Below are 20,205 nucleotides of genomic sequence, written 5' to 3'. Positions count from 1 at the left end.
CAGTCCCAATGGAGCACTGTTAAATGGGGTGTTCCCCAAGGGTCGGTGCTGGGGCCACTGCTGTTTCTTATTTATATAAATGATATGCCTTCTAGTATTACAGGTGATTCAAAAATATTTCTGTTTGCTGATGACACCACCTTGGTAGTGAAGGATCTTGTGTGTAATATTGAAACATTATCAAATAATGTAGTTCATGATATAAGTTCGTGGCTTGTGGAAAATAATTTGATGCTAAATCACAGTAAGACTCAGTTTTTACAGTTTCTAACTCACAATTCAACAAGAACTGACATTTTAATCAGACAGAATGGGCATGTTATAAGCGAGACTGAACAGTTCAAGTTCCTAGGTGTACGGATAGATAGTAAGCTGTTGTGGAAAGCCCATGTTCAGGATCTTGTTCAGAAACTAAATGCCGCTTTATTTACCATTAGAACAGTATCTGAAATAAGTGACATTTCAACACGAAAAGTAGTATACTTCGCATATTTTCATACGCTTATGTCATATGGTATTATTTTTTGGGGTAATTCTTCTGATTCAAAAAGGGTATTTTTGGCTCAAAAACGGGCTGTTCGAGCTATGTATGGTGTAAGTTCGAAAACCTCTTGTCGACCCCTATTCAATAGTCTGGGAATTTTGACATTGCCCTCACAGTATGTATTTTCTTTAATGTCGTTTGTTGTTAGCAATATTAGCTTATTCCCAAGAGTTAGCAGCTTTCACTCAGTTAATACTAGGCAGAAATCAAATCTGCATGTGGAATGCACTTCCTTGACTCTTGTGCAGAAAGGAGTGCAGTATTCTGCTGCATCCATTTTCAATAAGCTACCACAAGAACTCAAAAATCTTAGCAGTAGCCCAAACACTTTTAAGTCTAAACTGAAGAGTTTCCTCATGGCTCACTCCTTCTATTCTGTCGAGGAGCTCCTGGAAGAGCTAAAAAATTAAGCAAATTCCAGTGGTTCAAATGGCTCTGAGCACTATGGGACTCGACTTCTGAGGTCATTAGTCCCCTAGAGCTTAGAACTAGTTAAACCTAACTAACCTAAGGACATCACAAACATCCATGCCCGAGGCAGGATTCGAACCTGCGACCGTAGCGGTCCTGCGGTTCCAGACTGCAGCGCCTTTAACCGCACGGCCACTTCGGCCGGCAAATTCCAGTGTTACATTCTTGATTTTCTTTATTTAAACTAACGACTTGTCGCCTGAATATGTTTCTTATATTTCATTTCATCTGTTTCTACAATCGTGTTATAATTTCATGTATTGACTCGTTCCATGACCATGGAGACTTCTCCTAAATGTGGCCCCACGGAACAATAAATAAATAAATAAATAAATAAATAAACAGCTCAGTTCATACATACAATACCAGGAACAAAAATGATCTGCACAAGGACTTAAAAGCACTTACTTTAGTTCAAAAAGGGGTCCACTACTCAGAAACACTCATCTTCAATAATTTGCCAGTAAACATGAAAAATTTAGTTACAAATAAAGATCAGTTTAAAAGGAGCCTGAAAGACTTACTAGTGGCCAACTCCTTCTACTCCATTGACGAATTTTTTAATAGAGACAAATGATGTATTGTATATATTCATACTATTAGTATTGTTATTTCAGCTTTAAAAAAAAAAAAAAGACATGTTCCACATCCACGAGGATCTCCTCAGCACGGATCTATGGAACGAAAAACTAATCTAATCTAATCTAATCTAATCTAATCTGGAGAGTTGCGCGCCTGCAGCGATGCCGCAGCGAAAGTGTTAATGAATACTGGTTTCATCCGAAGCGCCTCCTTTTGCAGAGCAAAAATTTGCAGTGACCAAAACATAGATGTTTTATTACCTCTGGTATAAGCAAGTCTGCCGGTAGATAGTGCTGTGCTGTTGACTGGGATGCACGGCTGCCAAGGCAGCGTCCGCCAGCTGAAACCGTGGCAGCTGTGCGTGTTGCACGGCTCGATCTGTAGCATCTCGTCCGGGTTCGGGCACGGGTGACCTCCTGTAACACGAAAGGTTTTCATACCATGGTATCACACTGAAGATACGTTGTGGGAAGACCTTCTTTAAACTTTGAACTTACGAAGTAACTCATCTGAGAGCGGATATCCCCTAGGTCAAAACGTATTTTGGTGTACTTACAAAAAATATGTATCAAGCAGACATTTATACGCACCACCGTGCCTTACACAGAGATCTATGCCTTTCCATGACATCTATGCCGTCCTCCGGAGCATCTCAAGAGCTATGCTTCGAAAAGCTTTCCCAACACCATTGCGCAATTCTTCGTTGGTCTTGTACCGCTGAGGCACATGAAACTTCATTATTACTCATTATGTGTTGTCCGGTGTGTAAGGTCTTATTTTCATTGTACGGTATTCAATGGGAACTGAGATGTTGCAGAACCACGCTGAAACCAGTGGCCTCGAGGTTATTCATCAACTAAATGACACACATGAACAGCAAAAGTATGCTGGAGCTCCTTTCTATTGTAATTATAACGAAGCCATGACTCCCTTGCCTTCGAGTTGAGATATTAAATTCGCATGCAACGTGTCCGAATAAGAATTTCCATTGATGGGCCCTCGTATGATCTGAAGAGGTACCATAACTACACAGTGACTCATATAATAACTTGAAATGGGTCCCTTTCTTATTTTGCACACGATGGAGATTCTCTGTAGTCCAGAAAACAACGATTCTCCAGTTGGAATTGCGATGTGTCGCATATTCATAAGGAAATAACACCTTTGCCAAAGCAGAGACACCAAAAAAAACCACTGTTTATACACTCAATTGTACACAGTCATGAAAGATACGGTGACCTCTCTGGCAACTGTAGGCAGTTGTCTTTTCATCCACGTTATACAGGATGTACTTCGTAACGTGGAAGCTCCTCATATTTAAAAATGGTTAAAGACGTCGAAAAAATTTTTTCGATCAGTAACATTACGCAAATGGCTATTAAGATGGTTAATAGTATTAACGAGCTAGCGAAAAGTACAGTGGTATGACGTTTCGAAGATTTTGCAGGGAAGCTTTCTGATGATAAATGTGGGATCAGTACTACATGTAGAGGCCAAGAGTGTTGGGACAGTGCAGAAGTACGTTCACAGCCACTAAAACAAGATAATGGGGCTGAAATTTTTATGCGCTGTCAGAATTCAGTCTCATGTTAAGCACATTTCCCCATTGTTCTTGCAAAACGTTCCACTGAATCCAATACAAAGCACTGTATCAGTTTTATATAACCTGAAAGGGGAGGTGGGAGAAAGAAGCGGAAAGAGAAGGAACTGATGACATCAGCTGCAGCGGGACTTTGTGTGCAGAATCAGCGGCGACGAGCGAAAATGAGTGACGGAGTGGGATTCGAGACCAGGATCGCTTGCTTGCTAGGCAGTTGAGTTAACCACTGCGCCACCCGAATACAGATTTTATCGCACATGCACTGACTATATCGCCACGCTACCCGACCAGCCCAAGTACCCACCTAGCGCCAACTGTACGCATTTCCCGTCCATGTCCTCCATGCTTGCTAATTTTAGATTAGGCTGAGGGTCGAACGTAAATGTGAATCCGCACTGAAAGTTGTGGATTCATTTTCCATCGAGGCGAATCAATTATCATATGAATGCTTGGTGTCTTGTTCTTTCGGACACGTCCAAAAGAACGAACACCACGCATTCATATAAACATTACATCAGGGTGCTCCTAAATAAATAGTGTTAGGAGTGCCTCGTGCTATTATTTGCATCAGTGCCTCTATAGGGAATTACACTATGTGATCAAAAGTATCCGAACACCTCCAAAAATATACGTTTTCCATATTAGGTGCATTGTGCTGCCATCTACTGACAGGTACTCCATATCCGTGACCTCAGTAGTCATTAGATATCGTGAGAGAGCAAAATGGGGCGCTCCGCGGAATTCACGGACTTGGAACGTGGTCAGGTCATTGGGTGTCACTTGTGTCATACATCTGTACGCGAGATTTGCACACTCCTAAACATTCCTAGATCCACTGTTTCCGATGTCGTAGTGAAGTGGAAACGTGAAGGGACACGTACAGCACAAAAGCGTACAGGCAAACCTCGACTGTTGACTGGCGGAGACCGCCCATGGTTGAGGAGGGTCGTAATGTGTAATTGACAGACATGTACCCAAACCATCACACAGGTATTAAATATTGCATCAGGATCCACTGCAAGTACTATGACAGTTAGGCGGGAGGTGAGAAAACTTGGATTTCATGGTAGAGCGACTGCTCATAAACCACTCATCACGCCGGTAAATGCCAAACGACGCCTCGCTTGATGTAAGGAGCGTAAACATTGGACGATTGAACGGGGGGAAAACGTTATGTGGTGTGACAAATCACGATGCGCAATGGGGCGATCCGATGGCAGGGTGTGGGTTGACGAATGCCCGGTAACGTCATCTGCCAGAGTGTGTAGTGCCAACAGTAAAATTCGGAGCCGTGGTGTTATGGTGTAGTCGTGTTTTTCATGGAGGAGGCTTGCACCCCTTGTTATTTTGAGTGACACTATCATAGCACAGGTCTACACTGATGTTGTAAGTACCTTCTTGCTTCCCACTGTTGAAAAGCAATTTGGGGATGGCGGTTGCATCTTTCAACAGGATCGAGCACCTGTTCATAACGCACGGCCTGTGGCGGAGTGGTTACACGACAACAACATCTCTGTAATGGACTGGCCTCCACAGAGTCCTCACCTGAATCCTATAGAACACTTTTGGGATGTTTGGGAACGCCGACTTCGTGCCAGGCCTTACCGACTGACATCGATACCTCTCCTCAGTGCGGCACTCCGTGAAGAATGGGTTGCCATTCCCCAAGAAGCCTTCCAACACCTGACTGAACGTATGCCTGAGGGAGTGGAAGCTGTCATCAAGGCTAAGGGTGGGCCAACACCGTATTGAATTCCAGTGTTACCGATGGAGGGCGCCACAAACTTGTAAGTCATTTTCAACCAGGTGTCCGGCTACTTTTGATCACATAGTTTACTTACTCTTACTTGTACAACTGAATGCACACCGAATTGGCTTGCCATACAGATAAGTCAGGCAGAACTATATCATGTTTGCGCGCCGGTTTAATAACCGGTGGTGTGAACTTTGGGCGTTCTCCACTTGCACCTGGGTAAATGTTGGTCTGGTTCTTCCCTCCCCCACCCGATTAGAAACATAACGCACACACATCAATGGTTACACAATTCACAGACCGTTGGCGTACACGATTTTGCTCTTTAAGGCTAACTGACGATTACGAGAACAGGATGGGAAATCGGTCACAATTGAAAGATTGAAATGATTAATAAGATCGATTACCAACGTAAGACTGTGATACATGGCGGGACACAAGCTGAAGAAAACGAAGAAAAAGGATAAAGCTGAGAAAATTCAAAGAAGGGATCTTTCACTCAACAGCGGAGTGTGCGCTGTTTAGAAACTTCCTGTCAGATGTTAACTGCACGATGGAACAAGACAGGCAATGTTCCTACCGACTTAGCGAGGCACGACTCGTAACCCGCTCTCACAACTTCAGTTCTTCTATAAGTGCTGGCCCAGAAAGGTATGCCGTTTCTGCGAAGTTTTCAAAGTAGGAGAGAGGTACTGGCAGAATAGAATCTAAGAGGACGGGTCGTTAATCTAGCTTGGACAACTTAGTTGGTAAGGGCTTCTTTCGCTAGAAGTAACGTCCGAGTCTGGTCTGGCATACGGCTGATGCTATTAACTATAACCCATAGTATTTGCCTACTCGTTTCAACATATTCGAACGAGTTCGAAACGTTAGTAGTGTCAACTCTGAATAGGAGATTTTTTATGTAGCTTAGGGCCTGCAGCAGAGAAAATTATAGAGAACTCAGACGCATCGCCCACAGACGTGACGACAGGTCTCATCACTTGAGACCCATTAAATTCCCCAAGGCGCTAAATGGTTAATAAAATTAATTTATTTGTAGAAATGACGAGCTTTAAATAAAAATGGAGGTATGACTTCATTCATTTCGTTATATCAGTCTGGTTATAGTAGTTCAGTTTTTCTCTTAGCACCTTGTCATAATCTCGATAACTTTCAAACGAAACTGTGAAGAGTGTATTTCATTCTATGGTAGCATACAAAGTCTTAGACCAGAGAAGTTTTTGAATATGTAAAAGCCTCTCCCAACGTACGTTGGAATAAGGTAACAGTAAAATCACGCGAGGCGGGAACCTCTAGAGGCCAGCGTGGGCCTTCTTCACTTCTAAGATAGCAGCAGTTGTAGACGGACGTAGGTGTAGTTGGTCTGCACAGATAAATTTTGGTTCAATGTAAGGAGCTATTAGGTTTCTTCCACACAGTGTTCTGACTGTAGTTTAACCGTTCAAAGTGCCGTGGAAATGCCTGATCAGTGATCTTCTTACAGATTCCGATTTAATAACGTAAATTGATGTAGTATTCTCTCTACTTTGAATTATGTGTCCGTAGATCAGCTTGCTCTCTATTTCACATTTGTAAATATTTCGAATGGTTCAAATGGCTCTAAGCACTATGGGACTTAACATCTGAGGTCATCAGCCCCTAGACTTTGAACTACTTAAACCTAACTAACCTAAGGACACCACAGACATCCATGCCTGAGGCAGGATTCGAACCTGCTACCGTAGCAGCAGCGCGGTTCAAGCGCCTAGAATCGCTAGGTCACAGCGGCCGGCAAATGCTTCGAAATTTAATTCACTATTTAAAACATCGCGGGAATATTTTGTTCAGTGATTTCCGATAGATTACGATATAAATAAGTGAATTTATACCACTTTCCTTTGTGTATTGAATCATGCGGCCGCAGTTCCGTTGGGCTATGTTAAGATACAAGCGGATGATTCGTACAGCTTGTGTAAGTAATACGTTTTCTTTCGCATGTTTCCTTGTTATTCAGTAAAACAAATGGTCGTTTCTCGAAGCTATCCCAGTAATTATGAGATGCAACTAACGTTTATATATCCTGTGCTATCGACCGCGAAATTTGTTTCCTGATATTGCGACTAGTGCGCTGCGTTTCTCCACATGTATTTTATTGCTAACAATGCGCTTTATTTTGCCGTAATGAATATTCTGTTATCGAATTTATGTTTATGATATACTGTATCACAACTTTAAACTATAGAACTTCATCTCACTTTACAACAAATCTCCATAATATCAGCACCCTTCTAATCAACAACCAATATCTGTGGCATCGTCCCGTTGAGAGTTAACTAAACTGATCTCTGAATATGCTCGTTTACCACAACAGCTTCTCAAGTCGACGATCCCTAAAGTTTCTCAAGCAGTCTCTTGCAGATTCTGTTATTATCTTTTCAAGTACTTTAAAGAATTACGAAGGCTGAGAAGGTGTTTAATTTTTCCCTTAAACGGTAGATTCAGTTACTTTCATAATGAACATCTAGCACTCCCTGAGTAACTATACAAAATATAGCAAGTACATGTTGATATATACCGGGTGGTTATAATTAAACTTTTCCTATTTACTTGTGATATATGAACGACGAAGTGACTTGAAATTTACAGTGTGCGGCATAAACAGTGGCACGAATGTGGATAAGCACCATCGTCTAGTTTTTCACAGTTAGGCACAGAGTAAAGACCCAGATATGCAGCTAGAGATAAAGTTTCTGCTAATTTAGGCTCAACTGGAAGTATAGTCGTGGTTTTTACGTAATTGATGATGTAGTAAACTTTGGCTGAATCACATATACTTAGTACGTCTCTCTCCCTGATACAGATTCCGATTCACGCATCAGTCCACTGCTATTCTCCTCCTAAACTCGCGTCAGTATTGCAGAGTTCCTTCAATACTGGAATAGCACCTTAGCAACGAGCTAAATGGGGTAATCCTGCCTGTACCTCAGGCCTAGGTGATATATTAACATATAGTTGATGATCCTGAGACATACTATGTCGCGTCTTTATCTACGACATGATGTACGCTGAATCAATGAACTGAAATTTGTACCAACTCCGTGATTAGTGCAGGGAGACAAATATTATATCGTCATTTTAGGCTGTCGAGGCTAGGATATATAATTGATGGTTACAATGTCTGTATTTATCAGTGTCTGTATCCCTGCAATGCATTTTCCTTGAGACATGCACGCAGCTCGATAAATATTTGAGTTATGGAACCCATAAAAGTATCTGTGTTTATACAGTGTCTGTATTTTCGGAGAACGATGTCCTTCGGATATGCATGTGCGTCTGAAGGACATTGTACTGTGAAGATACAGACACCGTATAAATACAAGCATTGTAACGATCAACGATGTAATGGGTTACACAACTCAAATATTCATCGAGCTAAATCACATATCTGCGAAGATATTTGGTATGATAGTATTTTGGTTAGTAGTCGACGATGTCAGGTCACCAAAACCGACAACGGCCGGGAGAGGTGGGCTGAATCCACGCCCCTCCATACCGCAGCCGCTGACGCCATTGGCAGCGGATGACACGACGATCGGTCGGTGCCGTTGGGCCCGCCAGTGCCTGTGGGAAGAGTTTAGTGTAGAACAGTGGGTGGCTTGGAACAATGTCGAACTCCTGTCGGAAACCTAGAAAGAGGTAAAAAACCTGTTCACCTGCCTCCGTTGAGAGCAACATATTGCTACAGCAAGCTGTGCTTAACACGAGTGGTTTCTCCCAAATCCATCCCGATCATTGGAGAAAAAAATTTATTTCCTGCTGTCATGAGATAATGTTTGAGGTCTGAATATGCTCTGGGATCCTAGAACAGATGACGTCAGCGATATTGGTCTTTTCTGTGTATCAGATCGTTTGTCCTTTTTGTAAACGGGTGTGAACTGCACTCTTTTTCAATAACGTGTAACCATTCGCTGCGCAAGAGATACTAGATAAGTATGAGCTAAGAAAGGAACTAACTCCGAAACATATTCAATGTAAACTTTAATTGGAATGCCATCAGGGTCTGATACCTTGTTTGCTTTAAAGAGACATAATTGTTTTTCAGTGCCAGTGGTACTAATGTGTATATTTCCCATTAGTGAATCCGGCAATACGCCATAATTGCTTAATATGTGGCGGAATTTGATAGATGTCTTAATCTCGTTTTCCTGCCCCTCTCTTCCCAATTCCTCCTCCTCCTCGCCCTCTCTCTGTCCATCTCCTCCTCCCCCCCCCCCTCCCACTCTGTTCACCTTCTTTCCCCTTTCCGTTTCCAATTCCTACTCACCTCTGCGTCCATTTCGCCCCACTTTCTCATCTTGAGCCTTGTTTATTGTTATCGCTAACAAAACAATGCCAGGGAACTGAAGTCGCTTAAAACGAGTGGGTAAATCGGTTTTGATCATTGGTATGCGGTATATGAGAGAGATCTTTCCAGCTGCTGGATCTGTGAGGATACTAGCTTCAACGATAGTATTTCGCATAGTTTTGATCTCTGAATGGTTAGGATTACAAAGTTTCGGACTATTCAGATTCTGTAGGAGTATTATAATTATAAGATTATAACCCTTCAATACAGCTTCCCTGTTTTCTGTTAAAACCGTCTGAGAGGAAGAAGACTAAACAGAATATTGTTGTGTGTAAAATTTTTGTTTGAAATTATGTACAAGGAAAAGCAGGTAGTCTAAGGATCTAAATGCCCTGCTATCGTAGATAAAACTCACTGCGAGAAAGAAAATGAAACCGCTCATTTTCACTACACAGCACTGTATTTTCTTTCTCAAAGTCGGCTTTAACGGAAAACCTGTACATTGATGTTTACAAAAGTTACCTAGCTTATATCCTTCCGAGGGTGAACTCAGCCCTTGTGAGGCAAACTGAGGAGCTACTTGATGGATAGGTAGCGGCTCCGGTCCGGTAAACTGACATACGGCCAGCAGAGCGGTGTGCTGACCACATGCCCTCCATATCCTCATCCTCTGACGCTTGTGTGCTGGTATGATACGGCGGCCGGTCTGTGCCGTTAGGCCTTCATAGCCTGTTAGGGTGGAGTTTAGTTTTTTACATCCGTCCGAATGTTTATTAGAGTATCGTGTAAAATTTTGAGGTAAAAATGGCCCTCAGCACTATGGGACATAACTGCTGAGGTCATCAGTCCCCTAGAACTACTTAAACGTAACTAACCTAAGGACATCACACACATCCATGCCCGAGGTAGGATTCGAACCTCCGACCGTAGCGCTCGCGCGGCTCCAGACTGTAGCACCTAGAACCGCTCGGCCACTCCGGCCGGCAAAATTTTGAAGTAAATCTATGAAGAAATTTTCGAGGTTTTTGCTAACAAGAAGGGCAAACTTCTACCAGTATGGGTCGAAATTCGACAGCGGTTACATTTTGTCCTATACTTTACCGTACCACTATGGTTATCATCACGTCGGATGGGAATCTATAACTGTCATACGAATGTTGTATGTAAGGATTAAGACGTAACGCGGCTAGCGCAGGAGAAAATAGGGTATAATGTTTGCTTGGCTTTGGAGGATAGTGCAGCCAAGTCACGTAACATAAGTAAAGAAAGTGGCTTGTTTGCAACAAGAAAGTTACCCTAAATGACAATGCGACGACGTCTGCAGCTCCACTGATTGGCAGCACGGCCAAAATTGTTGCTGGTTCCCTCAGTGTGGCTGCCGAGAAAATCGCACCGACGTTGGTGAGGCCCAGCTACATCACTGGGTAAATGAGTGGCACCAAATTATCTTTTCAAACGAATTCCAATTCTGCGTACAGCATGACGATGGACTTACTCAACGTGGGAACTCCCGGGACAGCGAACTTTGCCAGAGTATATTCATCATCGTGATATGTGCCCAACACTTCGCGTGACTTCAGGCGGTGCCACTGACGCACAACACGATCACCTCTGATTCGCATAACCATTGATATGAGGTGGCGCGCGAGGCATGCAACGAGGCGAGGAGCGGGGTGAGACAGTGCGCCTCAGTTACCGTGGCGCTTTGGACGAACTCGGACTGTTTATGTTTGACAGCAACTGGGTTGGAACATGCATTGTGGATTATTTGACGAAACTGTGATTATGTCCAAGGGCATAGGCAATGCCGCCGAGGATGCTAAGTGTTTCTGATATCGGACATTGGCATTGGTCGCGATGTCATAGTAAACCACTTATAGCGCTTATCGTGCTTCCAACGAAATGGCCTTGTGGATTACTGTGGAAGCGACTACCTTTCATCATTGTCCCAGCAAACTATTAACTCAAGTTTGTTACAGGTGGGATTTTGCTCCACTGTGTTGTTCCGCAAGCACTAAAGCGGATGTGTATGAGCGTATTATTGCTGGTGGGAGAAGCAAGAGCCAAGAGGAAGGATTGACTTCGTATGGAAGTATTTGACTCCGCAGCAACACACTGACAGAAGGGAAGATACGCTGCTTTATTTCATTAATATTTGTAGTATACTGTTTTTGTACATATGCCTGTTTGTAAGATTTGTTTCTGTTCAATGCTAATGATGCTCTTACTCTTCAAGAACTGATTTCATTGCACCATAATTAAATGCTATTCTGTCTTTTATGTAGTGCTGTTAATGATATAATTGAACAAAAATACAGAGTGGATGACTCTAGCATAGGGGAGCTGTTCCTACGTCACGTTTTGTACTATTATTACACCTGATTATACTGAAATCGCCAAGTCATTTCAGGGAGAACTTTGTGTAAATTTTTTTTATTGCCAACAGGCGATCTTTCATGAAATACAGGTTTAAACTTAATATATGGAATATTTTTTTATTTAACATTTGCGTATGATGAGGAGCCTGAGGGCTACAAGGCTATTGTTCAATAGCGATATGTGAATTTCTAAGATTACCTGCAACTTTTGTTAATGAATGATTTCAGACACTATTGCGTGTTGAATTATATTAATTTTTGAAGTATCTTTGTTTTTTATTTAATAAATGTCTATGAAAACTACTGGTCCCCTAACGCTCAATCAATCGTTCCTCGCCTTGACTTCCAGCTTATTGTTACAGTTTTGTGTTGGTCCGACCTCCTACATATGCTAGTTTTGGCACAGAGTTAAAGCAGTTTTGAACGACACCATATCTGTCATCAAAGCTCATATCGACTTGGTGTAACCGAACGAGGTGGCGCAGTATTTATCAACTGCACTCGCATTCGGGAGGATGATGGCTCAAGCCTATGTCCGGCCATCCTGAAGCGATTTACCTAAATAACTCGAGATAAATCCCGGGATGGTTCCTTTGAAAGGTCAAGGCCGATTTCCTTCCTCATCCTTTCCTAATCCGAGATTGTGCGCCATCTCTAACGACCTCGTTGTCGACGCGATGTTCAAAAATGGTTCAAATGGCTCTGAGCACTATGGGACTTAACATCTGAGGTCATCAGTCCGCTAGAACTTAGAACTACTTAAACCTAACTAACCTAAGGACAACACACACATCCATGCCCGAAGCAGGTTTCGAACCTGCGACCGTAGTGGTCGCGCGGCTCCATACTGAAGCGCCTAGAACCGCTCGGCCACTACGGCCGGCGACATGATGTTCAACACTAATCTCCTCCTCTCCTCCTCCTCGACTTGATGTCCATCGGGATTAGACACATTGTTGCTTGCCAGGAGATGCAGCTCTGTGTACCAGATTTCGCATCCTGAATACCTCCAGAATGTCTGCAAATTTAATAATTTATTCTTCCATTATGTAATATGCACAAGAAATAAAGTGTTATTATTTGCTGTCGGGTTTTGTCATGTTAGGTGCCAGTGGTGTGTATTTTAAAATGCTATATTTAATAGTTCTGCCTACTGCCTGTAGATTTGTTTAATAATGCGTTCAGAGTGCTTGTTGTAACTGTGGACGGCCTTGAAGAGTTCGTAAGAACTTTTACCTTTGTGATATAGGCATTCATTTTTACTATTCTATCCCTGGCAATTTAATATTCTGGTGATATGATTCAAATCACGCCATGTGGTGCTTCGCTCCAGTCACTTAGTAAATTCAGCATTTAGTAATCTCAGAATGACTTTCGACTCCCTGTACAATTGAAAACAGTGAGTTCTAAGTTCGCAGTAACAGCTCTGCCAAAGGATCTGTTCCTTGTTTCTGCAATACGTTACCTCAAGAGATCATCTACAAGCCATTTCTCAGTCGGCTAGGCCATACTTCTTTCCCCCGATATTCATCATTGCTGTGAACCGGGTGACACTAGTGTCAAGTCCCTACGTTAATCATTTGTAAGGGGCGATCAAAAAGTTTCCATTCAAAGACCACACCAACCCCTTACATACATATCGGTGCTTATCACAGATGTTCGGCCTGGAATGTTATAGACTGGAGTAGAACTGTCGTTGGTGAAGAGATCCGCTTTGAACTGAGCCTCGAAGACGTGTCTGGTGTCGCCCTGGACAGCCGTGGCATTCCAACCTGGCTGTCGTCCGCCATACAGTCCAACAACCAGAATTAATGGTCCGGGAAGACATTTCTTTTCATAGCAGAATTCCTTTGGTTGCCTTTCGCAGCACTCTTACAGCACAGCCGTACATCGACGATACTGTACGCCCCAATTTGTTGACCTTCATGGCAAGACATCCAGGGTTTACATTTCAGCAAGATAACGCCCGCCCAAACACGGCGAGAATTTCTACTGCTTGTCTTCGTGCTTGCCAAACCCTACCTTGGCCAGCAAGGGCCCCAGATTCTTCCCCGGTTGAGAACGTTTGGAGAATTATGGGCAGGGCCCGCAAACCAGCTCGAGATTTTGACTATCTAACGTGCCAATTGACAGAAACTGCCATGATATTCCTCAGGAAGACATCCATCAACGCTGTCAAATAATGCCAAGCCGGAGAACTGCTTGCATAACGGCCAGAGGTGGACCATTGCGTTATTGACTTGCTTGATTTATGAAGCTCTTTCTCTGGAATAAATCGTTCAATTTTTCTGAAATTGTAATCTTTTGTTCGCCTTTACATGCACATCGCATCTACGATTTCTGTCCCGTTCAGATAATTCCTTCGTGGTGCCTAGTTTTTTTGTCTTAGACAGTGTAACAAATATTAGATTATAAAACGTTGGGCTAAACTATCTCAGTGGATAGCTCATTTACACCACGGGAACGTTGGGAGAAATTTCCATGGACTAGTAGCAAAATAACCGATGATGGTCGAAGTAGAGAGGATATAAAATGTAGACTGGCAATGGCAAGGCAAGCGTTTCTGACGAAGAGAAATTTGTTAACATCGAGTATAGATTTAAGTGTCAGGAAGTCATTTCTGAAAGTATTTGTATGGAGTGTAGCCATGTATGGAAGTGAAACATGGACGGTAAATAGTTTGGACAAGAAGAGAATAGAAGCTTTCGAAATGTGGTGCTACAGAAGAATGCTGAAGATTAGATGGGTAGATCACATAAATAATGAGGAGGTACTGAATAGGATTGGGGAGAAGAGGAGTTTGTGGCACAACTTGACCAGAAGAAGGGATCGTTTGGTAGGACATGTTCTGAGGCATCACGGGATCACCAATTTAGTATTGGAGGGCATCTTGGAGGGTAAAAATCGTAGGGGGAGACCAAGAGATGAATACACTAAGCAGATTCAGAAGGATGTAGGTTGCAGTAGGTACTGGGAGATGAAGAAGCTTGCACAGGATAGAGTAGCATGGAGAGCTGCATCAAACCAGTCTCAGGACTGAAGACCACAACAACAACAACAGCAGCAAACACGTAACATGACCGTAGCCAACAGAGTGCTGTGGTGTCTGATGCAACAGGACACTGTTCAGGAAGACTGCTTGATTGACTCTGTAGAGCTGGTGGTGCAAAAAAATGGACTGTTTTTAATGTAAGATGTCTTGTTTGACGTTTAGGTACCTGGAGTTTGTTAACTTTTGATGTGTTGAGATTCATATACAGGGTGTTACAAAAAGGTACGGCCAAACTTTCAGGAAACATTCCTCACACACAAATAAAGAAAAGATGTTATGTGAACATGTGTCCGGAATCGTATAATTTCCATGTTAGAGCTCATTTTAGTTTCGTCAGTATGTACTGTACTTCCTCGATTCACCGCCAGTTGGCCCAATTGAAGGAAGGTAATGTTGACTTCGGTGGTTGTGTTGACATGCGACTCGTTGCTCTACGGTACTAGCATCAAGCACATCAGTACGTAGCATCAATAGGTTAGTGTTCATCACGAACGTGGTTTTGCAGTCAGTGCAATGTTTACAAATGCGGAGTTGGCAGATGCTCATTTGATGTATGGATTAGCATGGGGCAATAGCCGTGGCGCGGTACGTTTGTATCGAGACAGATTTCCAGAACGAAGGTGTCCCGACAGGAGGACGTTCGAAGCAATTGATCGGCGTCTTAGGTAGCACGGAACATTCCAGCCCATGACTCGCGACTGGGGAAGACTTAGAACGACGTGGACACCTGCAATGAACGAGGCAATTCTTCGTGCAGTTGACGATAACCCTAACGTCGGCGTCAGAGAAGTTGGTGTTGTACAAGGTAACGTTGACCACGTCACTATATGGAGAGTGCTACGGGAGAACCAGTTGTTTCCGTACCATGTACAGCGTGTGCAGGCACTATCATCAGCTGATTGGCCTCCACGGGTACACTTCTGCGAATGGTTCATCCAACAACGTGTCAATCCTCATTTCAGTGGAAATGTTCTCTTAACGAATGAAGCTTAATTCAAACGTGATCATGTTGTAAATTTTCACAATCAACATGTGTGGGCTGACGAGAATCCGCACGCAATTGTGCAATCACATCATCAACACAGATTTTCTGTGAACGTTTGGGCAGGCATTGTTGGTTATGTCTTGATTGGGCCCCATGTTCTTCCACCTACGCTCAATGGAGCATGCTATCATGATTTCATACGGGATACTCTACCTGTGCTGCTAGAACATGTGCCTTTACAAGTACGACACAACATGTGGTTCATGGCCGGCCGCGGTGGTCTAGCGGTTCTGGCGCTGCAGTCCGGAACCGCGGGACTGCTACGGTCGCAGGTTCGAATCCTGCCTCGGGCATGGGTGTGTGTGATGTCCTTAGGTTAGTTAGGTTTAAGTAGTTCTAAGTTCTAGGGGACTTATGACCTAAGATGTTGAGTCCCATAGTGCTCAGAGCCATTTGAACCATTTTTTGTGGTTCATGCACCATGCAACTCCTGCACATTTCAGTCGAAGTGTTCGTACGCTTCTCAACAACAGATTAGGTGACCGATGGCTTGGTAGAGGTGGACCAATTCCATGGCCTCCACGCTCTCCTGACCACAACCCTCTTGACTTTCATTTATGGGGGCATTTGAAAGCTCTTGTCTAGGCAACCCCGGTACCAAATGTAAAGACTCTTCGTGCTCGTATTGTGGACGGCTGTGATACAATACGGCATTCTCCAGGGCTGCATCAGCGCATCAGGGATTCCATGCGACGGAGGGTGGATGCATGTATCCTCGTTAACGGAGGACATTTTGAACATTTCCTGTAAAAAAGTGTTTGAAGTCACGCTGGTACGCTCTGTTGCTGTGTGTTTTCATTCCATGATTAATGTGATTTGAAGAGAAGTAATAAAATGAGCTCTAACATGGAAAGTAAGCGTTTCCGGACACATGTCCACATAACATATTTTCTTTCTTTGTGTGTGAGGAATGTTTCCTGAAATTTGGCCGTACCTTTTTGTAACACCCTGTATACTTAAATTGATGATGAGGACATGTTTATCGCTGTATACATTTAGTTACGCCGAAATCTGATGTTCCACTACTGTCAAATTAGAAATATCCGTACAGTCCGCATGTGACATGCGTAGGGCGTACAATAATTTTCGCAGTTAGTCCCTACCGAAAGCGCTATCAGAAAATACAAGGAAGTTCTAGTTATACCTAAAATCAACAAGCATGCCAAATGTTCCATTCAGTCTCTTCTTGATAGGTCAGGTGTTCAACCTGAAGACAGCAGGCAGAATTATTCAATTACGTATTTTACAATATACACCACTGACATTTAACATAATAAAATTCTATAACAAATAATGACACGCTGTTTATTGTGCATGTACTATATAACGGAAGGATAAATTATTAAATCTGTAGGCGGTCTGGGAATATTCAGGGCGTGAAATTTAATGCACAGAGCTGCATCTCCTGGCAAGCAATGTTTAGTGTTTTGCTCAACTCCGTGAGAGAATTGGCATACACACTATGGCAAATGGTAGCGTGCCATTCTCTAGGTAACCCAGGACGAGATATTTTCATTGAGTGAGAAAACTGGAGAATGTACTGGCCAGTCGACTTCCCTCCCCCCTCCCCCCCCCCCACCCCCGTACGCCAGGACAAAACGAAACACAAATGGCCTTGCGTCATACTGGCCTTAATACGTTAGGGTGCTGTCTATATAACCGGCTATGAGAAGCAGAGGTGTCATGTTGCGTGTCTAGAGGCACCCCATAGAGTCACGCGAAGTGTTGGGCACATATGACGATGATGACAGGAATCTGGCGAAGTTCGCTATCCCGCGTCCTGAGAGCCCCCACGTGGGGTAAGCCCATTGTAATGTTGTATGCAGAATCGGAGCTCGTCTGGAAAGATACTATGGTGCCACTCCATTATACTGTGTTGTCGTTGAGCCCACCACTGTGTGCGCAACTTTTCTGCCGCCGCACCGAGGGAACCCGCTGCTGAGAATCAGTGGTGCTACAGACGTCGTCACATTATCATTTACGATAACTTCCTTGCTGCAAACATGCCCATTTCTTTATTTATGGTACGTGACTTGGCTGCGCTATCCTCCACTGCCAAGCAAACAATATATCCTGTCTTCTCGGGCGCTAGCTGCTTTGTGTCTTAACCCTTCGATACAATATTCGTATGACAGTTATAGATTCCCAATTGACGTGATAATAACCATGGTGGTACGGTAAAGTACAGTCTCAACAGGACAGGATGTAACCGCTGTCGAATTCCGACCCATGTTGGAGGAAATTTGCCCTCCTTGTTTGCAAAAAACTCGAAAATTTATTGATAGGTTTATTTCAAATTTTTACGTAATACTCTAATGAACATCCAGGCGGATTTAATGTAAACAAAAAGGTACAGGTTTTCTGTTAAAGGCGACACAGAGATAAAAAATACCGTGCTGTGCTGCGAAAATATGTGGTTCAGTTTCCTCCTCATAGTAAGTTATAATTACGATAGCAGGAAATTGAAACCATTATACGAACAGATTCTCCCATATATATTCTTTCTGCTTGTATATAATTTCAAACAAAAATTTTATACACAAAAATATGCCTTTTTGTTTCTTCCTCTCAGTCTGTTTTAATAGAAAACAGAGAAGTTGTATTTATGGGTTATCGGATTATATCTAGAATAGTACTACGAAATCTGAATCGTCCAAAACTTTGTAAACCTATGCATTCACAGATTAAAGCTACGCAAATTACTGTTACTGAAGCTACTATCCTCACAGATCCAGAAGCCGGAGATATCTTCTCATATACCGTATACCAATGATCCCAACCGATTTACCCAATCATTTTAAGCGACTTCAGTTCCCAATCAACGTTTTGTTAGCAATAACAGTAAATAGGGCTCAAGATGATAGATGCGGCGAGATGGGTAGAGGGGAGGGCAGGAAGTGGACACAGAGAGGAGGGAAGGAGAAGATGGACAGAGAGGGGGAGGAGGACGAGATAGATAGAGAGAAAGAGAGGAGTGAGGAGGAGATGCGTAGGGAGAAGGGAAGCAGGACATTAGGACATACCTACAATTCCACTACATATTGAGCAATTGTGGGGCATTGCTGGGTTTGGTAGTGAGAGATGTAGACATTAACACCACCGGCGCTGGAAAACAATTGTGACTACTTAAAGCAAACAAGGCATCAGACGCTGACGGAATTCCAGTCAGATTTTACACTGAATACACTGAATAACTTCTCTCTCAGTTAACATTTTTCGAAAATTTCTTGCGCAATCAATGGTTACTCGTTATCGGAAGAGAATGCGGGTCAGCCATATTTACAAAAAGGGCAAACGATCCGATGTACAAAATTCCAGACCAATATCGCTGACGTCGGTCTGTTCCAGGATCCCAGAGCTTATTCTGAACTCAGAAATTATGTAGTTCCCACAGGAAAACAAGTTTTTCTCAAATAATCAGGATGGATGGTTGACACAGATTGCTTTATCCATTCACGACATCTTGCTAAAAACAGGGACAGGTGAATAGGTTTATTCCCGACCATGTAACACGTCAACGACTCTGCTAAACGACGACCCACAGACCCTGGCGGGCCCAACCGCCATGTCATTCTCTGCCGATGGTGTTTTCGGATGCGGTACGGAGAGGCACATTTTCTCGCGGTCGCTGGCGGTTTTCATGGCCTAACATAGTCGACTTCCAATCAACATACTATCATACGAGGCATCTTCACCTGTATGTGGTTAAGCTCGATGAATTTTTGACGTATAGAACCCAGCACCTTACATTGGACACTGCATTTTCTCAGAAACGAAAGTAGCGACGGGTGTACCCCATGGAAGTGTAGTAGGACCTCTAACGTTCTCGGTACAGGTAAATGGTTTATAATATAGGATAAGCACCACTCCAAGATTGTCCACGAACAAAATTTTCACCAAATCTAATAAATGAAATGTAGATAAACGTAAGATAACGATGAGAGAGGAACCAATAGTATCCGACTTCAAGATTCTCATCTACATCTACATCTACATGGATACTCTGAATATTACATTTAAGTGCCTAGCAGGGGGTCCATCGAACCACCTTCACAATTCTCTATTATTCCAGTCTTGTATAGCTCTGATTTTCCTTATTTTATCGTGGTGATCGTTTCTCCCTATGTAGGTCGGCGTCAACAAAATATGTTCGCATTCGAAGGAGAAAGATTAGTGATGCTGTTTTGAGTGCGTGACATCGGATAGGTATTCAGGAGTAATACTAAGCCACATGAAACAGTAGGATCACCAAAAATCAGTATTAGGCAACTCGAATGTAAGACTTAAATTTGTTGGAAGATTCCTGAAAGTGCAGTGCATCTGGAAACGAAGTCGCATATAACACGACGATTAATCAACAAATTCTAGTATATTTCTGCAGCATTTCGAGTAAATGTCAACTAGGACCAAACTGGATCTGCAAATATGTCCGTCACCAGCTGCCCCTAATGTA

General features: G+C 43.0%; 1 protein-coding gene across 4 annotated transcripts in view; it reads right to left on the bottom strand.

Moving 5' to 3' along the window:
• Positions 1-20,205, bottom strand: part of LOC126248455 (thrombospondin type-1 domain-containing protein 7A-like) — a 1,193,762-nt gene that overhangs the window by 242,251 nt on the left and 931,306 nt on the right. For all 4 annotated transcript variants that reach the window (XM_049949448.1, XM_049949449.1, XM_049949450.1 and 1 more), the window contains one exon: positions 1,858-2,013. In XM_049949448.1, the coding sequence (XP_049805405.1) occupies positions 1,858-2,013 (156 nt within the window). The remainder of the gene's footprint in view (positions 1-1,857; positions 2,014-20,205) is intronic.

This window comes from Schistocerca nitens, chromosome 3, assembly GCF_023898315.1.
Source record: "Schistocerca nitens isolate TAMUIC-IGC-003100 chromosome 3, iqSchNite1.1, whole genome shotgun sequence".
Lineage (NCBI taxonomy): Eukaryota > Metazoa > Arthropoda > Insecta > Orthoptera > Acrididae > Schistocerca > Schistocerca nitens.
This window is presented reverse-complemented; position numbering and strand designations above follow the sequence as displayed.